This window comes from Dermacentor variabilis, chromosome 4, assembly GCF_050947875.1.
Source record: "Dermacentor variabilis isolate Ectoservices chromosome 4, ASM5094787v1, whole genome shotgun sequence".
NCBI classification, from domain to species: Eukaryota; Metazoa; Arthropoda; class Arachnida; order Ixodida; family Ixodidae; genus Dermacentor; species Dermacentor variabilis.
This window is the reverse complement of record NC_134571.1, coordinates 29,850,615-29,859,479: the sequence shown is the minus strand read 5'-3', so window position 1 is coordinate 29,859,479 and position 8,865 is coordinate 29,850,615. Positions and strand designations below refer to the sequence as shown.

At 43.6% G+C, this 8,865-nt stretch overlaps 1 protein-coding gene across 1 annotated transcript in view; it reads right to left on the bottom strand.

Annotated features, from left to right (window-relative positions):
- Positions 1–4,322: 4,322 nt before the first annotated feature.
- LOC142578856 (cytochrome P450 2A4-like) overlaps positions 4,323–8,865 on the bottom strand; it is a 34,860-nt gene continuing 30,317 nt past the window's right edge. The window contains exons 8-9 of the mRNA XM_075688493.1: positions 6,020–6,210; positions 4,323–4,627 (exon numbers count right to left, since the gene is read on the bottom strand). Of these exons, the coding sequence (XP_075544608.1) occupies positions 4,449–4,627; positions 6,020–6,210 (370 nt within the window). The 3' untranslated portion in view covers positions 4,323–4,448. The remainder of the gene's footprint in view (positions 4,628–6,019; positions 6,211–8,865) is intronic.

Here is an 8,865-nt window from a genome sequence, read left to right as displayed (position 1 = left end):
GGGTAGCTTACTTGTTAAAATATATTCAACCACATTTGTGCAGGTTCATTATTTCATCAAAATTGATTAATACGTAGAAAGCTATAAAAGTAGAGTTTATTCACGATGAAATGGTAGTGGTATGACACTGTTCAGTTTCGATCACCAAAGAAATACTCTTTAACGTAAATTAAACTAAACGCGCACACGAGCGTCTTTTCATTCAGGATGCATAGGAATGTTGTCACCATAGCTAGGATTAGAGCGGGCAATTTCGTGCTCAGGACTTGAGTGCCATAACCGCTAACTACACAGAAAAAAACGATAATCGCCATATCTTAGTTTAGCTTATAATAGGACATTGTAACTTGTATTAAAACATCAGACTATTCTAGTTACGATCAAAATGTTCAAGCGATTTTAGGTGAGATAACGGGAGAGGAACAAAAGGAAACGGGTTGAATATTGGAATTGAACAAGCAACTTTGTGTAAACGCTAACTCGCCTCGTGCTCTGGCGCAGTAACAGGCGCCACAAGACACGTTTTCTCACACACGGAAAACACAGAGACAATATGATTTGTAGCTATTTTCGATTCACGCCTTTCTATTGCGCATGGTTTTCATACAAAGTCATACAAGGTCTTGCGACATAAAATGATAATGTAAGCTGCGCAAGTATTCGAGTCATGTCTCAAAAGTGATATTTTATTAAGTAAATATCGCGGACGGCGCTTGAATGGTGGCATAGAAACGCAGACGTCTTTATAAATTACAGCTTGTGCGCCAACGATGAGCCCCCTCGGCGTCGCCAGAAAAAATTTGCTGAGTGCGAACATTGCAATTTACTATTGCAAAATAAAAAATAGCGGGGACTCCACGGCAACACTTTCTTTACAAGCGACACGCTTATCCAGGGCCTGGTGGAGTCACTTCATTCCTTCCCTCCAAAAACAAGTTTAACTGTTATCAAATGATGTTCGACGTCATTTACAGTCGGGGCCTCAATATACTTCTTATTATACTGTAGGTCTTCAATGAAAGTTGGCTGAAACGAGAAATGACAGGGCGCTTTATTAGGCGTAAAGAGTCAAGAAGAAAGACATTGCCTGTCTGTGCACTCCACTTATGCTGCCGCCTCAGGGAGTGAGATAATCGTAAGACGGCGCTCGGTGTTTATAGATGTGGACGTGGCTTATGACAAGATTAGACGTCCCCAAAGGGCACGCAGATTTGGAAGGTGTTTACCTTACATCTTTCTGAGCCAATGAGAAGTGAAGTCGCGTACAAGGGTGATTAGGGCGGTAATGGGTATAGCGGGAAGTTACAATGTCAACTGTGTTCACCATAAGATCCCAACTGATGGTGAATGTCGACGGTAATGCGACTAGCATTGAAGTAATGTAACGACACGCCACATTGCTACGGCCGAAACGTGTCATGCATCAGGCGCGTATGCAGCCGTGTCCTTCTCTCGCGCTTTGTGATGATGATACTCAGCGAAAGCGGGGCCGGTACCGCAAAGTATGAACACATCACGCATCTGTCAATCATATTCAAAACGAGCCCGTAGTCGAGTAAGAGCGGTACGGGCGAATAGGTAGTTCGCTTTGGTTTCGGCTGCTGTGACTTCATTGCTGTCTTGCGACCACGGCCACCCTGCTTCGGAGACACGTAGGCGTATAGCGCGCGTGTGCTGGTCGACGCGGAGCATATCACGTGCCCTCGTCGTCTGCTTGGCGCTCCTTTGCCAGTGTTGACGATGGATGGAAGAAAGCTGGAGGTGTACGTTCGAAGAGATGGTGAAAAATTATTTCCGGCGTCACTGTCGGCTTTCCAAGCAGACCTTTTGCTAGCTCGACTACGAACTGAAAGAAACTCGAGTGCTAGTGGCCGTTCCACGAAGAGGAAGGAATTGCGCGCTACATTTCCACGCCCCTGGCCTGCGGGCTCCTAATGTCTGTCGGAAGCGAAGCATTCATTGGAATGGTCCAGATCTCTTTCGCCTACTTCGTAGACGAAGTTGACCTTCCAGTTACGGTCATTGGTCGGCAGAAGGGCTCAATCAGCTTTCTTGTCACCCCGGCTGCCAAAGTGAAAGACCAAGAGACATTTGTATGGCGAGATCAAATTCCAAGTGCTATCCCCAGCATCCATAGCGCAGAGATCGCCCTTAAGCAGCTAGAAGGGTTCCCCCTAGACAGCTCTAGCGCTTCCCTTGTTCGGCTCATAAGACTGCAGAGTCATGATTGGAAGGGTGTAGAGATCTCTGATTTGGCTGCCTTTTTTGCCCTAGTTCCGTGAGTGCCACACTTTCGTTCTCGATTTTAGAGGTTAGCGCACGCCGCCAGGACGGTGCTCTTCGATTTCACTTCACGCAGACAACGCAGGATGCGTATTTTGTAATGCTATGTTTCATTTTCCATTGTTTCTACCATGCGACGCCCTTAGAGGCCCATCACAACGATAACGGCAGCGTGGCGGAGTGCGAGTCATGCCTGAGCCGATGACGCAGAGTGATAAAAAAAAGGAAAATTGTCATGGGACGTTATTTCGAGTTTCGAGTTTCTCTTGCATTCGCTACTTCGGAAGTGCCTGAAATGCAGGCCTGGTGCGCGCATCTTGCAAGCTCCTGGTAGCAGAAGACGCGGCGCTTCGCTCCGCCTACTTTTGCTGCACAGCGTTTGCGACCAAAACGTGGACCGATCCCGAAATCCGTGTCACTGTTGAACACAGCCTCTGAAAGTGCTAGCTGTCACGTGAGAAGAATGCGAGAAACTAGCACGTGACACGCGCGCTAGACGTATCAAAGAGCGACTTTTGAACGGCAGAAGCATGTGTGTGACGTGTCCTAATGGTTAGTCCACTGGGCTACCATGAGGGAATGCAGAAGTTCAATCCTGCCATCGGTCACGAATTTCCTCGCGTCATTATAAGCGCACTTCAGCCACTTCGGGGGCATCTAACAGAAAACTCCAGATGTGTTGAGCGTATGCGAGCATGTGAATGTGTGCAGAAAATCGCAAGTATAGGAGATAGGATATCTATAGATAGGTCACTTTGATAAATGAGTATGCATGGTAGCCCATGCACGCGTGCGCAGCTGTCGAGAAATCACAGCCAAAGTACGCTATCGCATAGTTAACGGTGGTTTGCGGTGCTAAGTTCGGGCCCGTTTCTTTAAATACAATTACGCTACTGCCAAAAGATGCAAATGAAGTCAATAAAGGTAAAGGCTCTGATATGAGGCTTCCAGCCCATTTAGCAGTCCAGAAGTCCCATCATCTAAGCCAGCAGTTTTCTGGAATATAATCAACCGTAGTTTGTAGAGGCGAAAGTATTATTCGGCTGCCAATACAACTGTTGCATAGAAGAACGAAAAAAAACGCGCACTCTCTAGACGCAATTGCAGCAAAGACACTTCACTGCTATTTTAGCAGGTGGTTTGGTTTATATTAGCCACGAGCATGTCGACTTGTGTGGTGGCGTGGTCGACAAGAGACAACAGTATAGTGGCAAGATAGGGCCTACTGTCGCCATCTTTGGCTCTTCATCGCACCAAACTACCTGCGTTCTGGTGACGGCCTTCAAGGCCGTATATTTATCTTTTTGGAGACACGTTAACCAGGGACGGCGCTGTCTAGCCACCTCCTGTTTAATATATAGTTTAATTAAAGAGCTGTTGGAAAACTAGCTTTGGGTACGACATGGAAAAAGCCTTAGAATCGTGGACAAGGCGCGTCTTTCAAAGTTCTGACGCCTTATAGCAATATCTGCTTTCTGAAAACATTTCTGAAAACATCGTCGGCGTGGAGGCACAGTACCCAAGCACACTAGCCCAAATCCGTGAAAACTTTCAGCTGTGTACCCGCATTTCTCCATCTTTAGCGATCGTTTCAGCCTCTTCTGGAAATTCTTTCATGGCAGATGGTTCTTATGCAGTGACTGGCCCGACTCCTGTACCACTTTATCTTTTGCTGTCAGATTTACTCGTTCACTATGTGCGGCGTTCAGTGATTGCGAAATATATATATATATATATATATATATATATATATATATATATATATATATATATATATATATATATAAATAACAAGTACAAATTTGTGGGTTGCTCAGAGTTACTTTACTAGCCCCAAACTTCCAAGCATTGGCTACCGCAGGGTGTAAAATATATTACGAGCATATTTGTAAAAATTATATGCAACACTCAGAAGGAAACAGCGTGTTCCGTATGCGCTAATACCGAGAAAAAAAAAGCACACGCTAACCTACCATTCATGCACACACGTACAAAAAGAAACTCTGTACAACACTACGAAAGAAACAATAAAAACGCTCTTCAGTACCATAGAAATAATAATAAAAAAAGAAGACGTTACACCACATGAATGCACAATCCACACTACGAGATGCGAACGCTAATGCAAAAAGTGAAAAAGAACGCGTGATTTAAGCAGGGCTCTTCTACTCCCGACTTATAAATCGTAGCTTCTGTGCTGCAGCCAGGTTGAATGCTATAGCAGCAGGCTCCAAGTCGACTTTGGCTCCATCAAGAGGTAGCACGGTGAATTTTTGCAGCATCATTGTAAGGTATAGAAATACTTCAACATTGGCCAGTGTCTCCCCAGGGCACATTCTTCTGCCTGCGATAAGAAAGAATGCAGCGTGACATTAGAACATATATAGGCTCAGAAAAGAAGAATGTATAATAAACAAGAAAGTGAGTAAACACAGGGTAAGGCACGTGCAGCACACGAAGGCGAACATGAACGTGTATAGGTCTTAACAGGGGGCTTGCTATGGTGTTTACTGTGGTATTACCATGTTTACCAGCAGATTTACTATGGATATGTGCTCTAAAGGAAGAACTTGGTCAACGCTTTTCCTCTACCTCTTTCTTCCAACAATAACCGTATAAGAACGTACAAGAATATAGGACTAATAAAGGGCAAGATAACTTTCGGACTGGTTGGAACGCATAACGGCAACATTGCTTCATTTGTATGTGTGTTTTGTAACTAATATATTTGCCACTCCTTCAAACAGCAATAATGGAGCTGAACAAAGGCAATAAGTATATAACGGCTCATTGAATTCATTACAAGAGGTATCGCCGTCAATTTTTCACAGCGCTGGAATGCTTACGTCGAGCAGTTTGGCATACGTACGCCGAACACCGCAATTTATCAACGAAATAGTTAAAAAGAAAATATTTCATTTAAGGCGCAGCGATGCTGAAACTTTGGTTTACGGAGGTATAAATGTTACAGCCTTGATTGACAGGAAAGCATGTCTTTTTTAATATATGATGCTCAGTGAATGTTCCCTTCAAATGGTGCGGCCTACTCCTTTACACATAGAAATACATATTCAAGTCCCCTTGCCGAAACATTGGTCTTAGAGACATTTCTTGTTTCACCACTGTTAATGACATGATGTCTGCACTTCAATGTAAACCACCCTCCTGTTTACATAAATGCAACGGTGCGTTAAATGCGCGCGGTAAATGGGCCATCTTGTTTTCAGCTTTATAACTATGGTAATGGTCTATGGTAATGCCGAATTTTACATGCACCTATTATATACCAGCGAGCACGGCATTTGACATCTTGCTTAAATGTCTGTAGCTGTAGCGCTCGGCCGCTCTCGCCGTTCCATTCACTTGCTTCTCAGGCTGTGTCCGGTTTTCTGGCACTACATCAAAAAGTGTTTATTTTTTTGTCAGTTTACAATACTACCTCCCTTTAAAACAACAACAAAAGAACGAAGGACGAAGGACTTATGTCTTCCACGTACTTTAGTGTTCTCCATAATATGGTGTCATATATGGTGTCATATTCGTGATCTCATACCAGCTTCACGGGCAACAAACATTTGTTGCCGGTGAAGAACTTTCATTTTTGATTTTTAATGTCTACACTGTCGCTTGGATTCTTAGGAACGTTCTATGTTAAAAGAGCGCTACAGTCATCAGTGAATGCCATTGAACACATGAACACAATGGGCGCCGTTCGATAAAGGACTTTACAACATACCAATCGAAAACGGTATCAGCTCCTCCGGTTTGTGTAGAAGAGCCGACCCATCCTGTGTCAAAAACCTGCCCGGGTTGAACTCCTCAGGGTTCTTCCAGTGTCTAGGGTCCATGTGAACAGCGTAAAGGTTTGGCATGACGATGGTTCCCTTGGGAATAAAATAATCCATGTATGAAACGTCTGCAGCAGCTCTGAAAAAAAGAAGAGGAGACGGGACGTGTTTATAGCAATTTACTAAATATGAGAATAGTACATATGTTATTTATTAAGGAAAGTTGTCAGGTGCAAGACATATTCTCCTGAGGAAGCAAAACTATCATGTCGGTAAAAGTGACATTTTAGTTCTTTTCGACGTTAAGCAGATAAACGGTTAGTGACAAATACTTCAACTCAAAGTGCATTCCGCCCGGGAAGAAGAAGTAGTTTAATGTTGATAAGTATTAGACGAAAAGTACGCCTTATAGAACACAAGTTATTGGCACATAAAGTTGAAATGTGCCCCTAAGTTTAGGTTTAAGGTGTGCTGTAGTGTTAAGGAAGATTATTGCTCCTATGATTATTATATTATAAACATTTAAGGTAACATTACACACACACACACACACATATATATATATATATATATATATATATATATATATATATATATATATATATATATACATACAGATATCATAAGCCTGGTTGCGCCCACTGCAGGGCAAAAGCCTCTCCCATACTTCTCCAACTACCCCGCTCATGTGCTAATTGCGGCCATGTTGTCCCTGCCAACTTCTTAATTCCATCCGCCCACCTAATTTTATGCCGCCCCCTGCTACGCTTCCCTTCCCTTGGAATCCATGCCGTAACCCTTAATGACCATCGGTTATCTTCCCTCCTCATTACATGTTCTGCCAATGCCCCCCCCCCCCCCCCCCCCCATTTCTTTCTCTTGATTTCAACTAAGATGTCATTTACCCGGGTTTGTTACCTCACCCAATCTGCTCTTTTCTTATCCCTTAACGTTACACCCATCATTCTTCTTTCCATAGCGCGTTGCGTTGTCCTCAAATTAAGCAAAACCATTTTCGTAAGCCTCCACGTTTCTCCCCCTTACGTGAGTACTGGTAAGACACAGCTGTTATACACTTTTCTCTTGAGGGATAGTGGCAACCTGCTGTTCATGACTTGAGAATGCCTGCCAAACGCACCCCAGCCCATTCTTATTCTTCTGGTTATTTTAGTCTCATGATCCGGATCCGTGGGCACTACCTTCCCTAAGTAGAAGTATTCCCTTATCACTTCCAGTGCTTCGCTACCTATCGTAAACTGCTGTTCCCTTCCGAGACTGTTAAACATTACTTTAGTTTTCTGCAGATTAATTTTCAGACCCACCCTTCTGCTTTGCCTCTCCAGGTCAGTGAGCTTGCATTGCAATTGGTCTCCTGAGATACTAAGCAAGGCAATATCATCAGCGAATCGCAAGTTGCTAAGGTATTCGCCATCAACTTTTATCCCCAATTCTTCCCACTCCAGGTCTCTGAATACCTCCTGTAAACACGCTGTGAATAGCATTGGCGCGATCGTATCTCCCTGTCTGACGCCTTTCTTTATTGGGATTTTGTTGCTTTCTTTATGGAGGACTACGGTGGCTGTGGAGCCGCTATAAATGTCTTTCAGTATTATTACATATGGCTCATGTACACCTTGATTCCGTAATGCCTCCATGACTGCTGCGGTTTCGACTGAATCAAGCGCTTTTTCGTAATCAATGAATGCTTTATATAAGGGTTGGTTATATTACGCACATTTCTCTATCACCTGATTGATAGTGTGAATATGGTCTATTGTTGAGTAGCCTTTACGGAATCCTGCCAGGTCCTTTGGTTGGCAGAAGTCTAAGGTGTTCCTGATTCTATTTGCGATTACCTTAGTAAATACTTTGTAGGCAACGGACAGTAAGCTGAATGGTCTATAATTTTTCAAGTCTATGGCGTCCCCTTTCTTATGGATTAATAATATGTTAGCGTTCTTGCAAGATTCCGGTACGCTCGAGCTCATGAGGCATTGTGTATATAGGGTAGCCAGTTTTTTTAGGACAATGTTCCCACCATGCTTCAACAAATCTGCTGTTACCTGATCCTCACCAGCTGCCTTTCCCCTTTGCATAGCTCCCAAGGCGTTTTTTACTTCTTCCGGCGTTACTTGTGAGATTTCAAGTTCCTCTAGACCATTCTCTCCCACATTATCGTCGTGGGAGCTACTGGTACTGTATAAATCTCTATAGAACGCCTCAGCCACTTGAATTATCTCATCCATATTAGTAACGATATTGCCGGCTTTGTCTCTTAACGCATACATCTGATTCTTGCTTATTCCTAGTTCCTTCTTCACTGCTTTTAGGCTTCCTCCCTTCCTGAAAGCCTGTTCAATTCTATCCATATTATAGTTCCTTATGTCAGCTGTCTTACGCTTGTTGATTAACTTACAAAATTCTGCCAGTTCTATTCTAGCTGTAGGGTTAGAGGCTTTCATACATTGGCGTTTCTTGACCAGATTTTTCGCCTCCTGCGATAGCTTACTGGTATCCTGTCCAACGGAGTTACCACCGACTTCTATTGCAGACTCCTTAATGATGCCCATAAGATTGTCTTTGATTACTTCAACACTAAGGTCCTCTTCCTGAGTTTAAGCCGAATACCTGTTCTGTAGCTTGATCCGGAATTCCTCTAGTTTCCCTCTTACCGCTAACTCATTGATTGGCTTCTTGAGTACCAGTTTATTCCGTTCCCTCCTCAAGTCTAGGCTAATTAGAGTTCTTACCATCCTATGGTCACTGCAGCGAACCTCGCCGAGCACGTTCACAT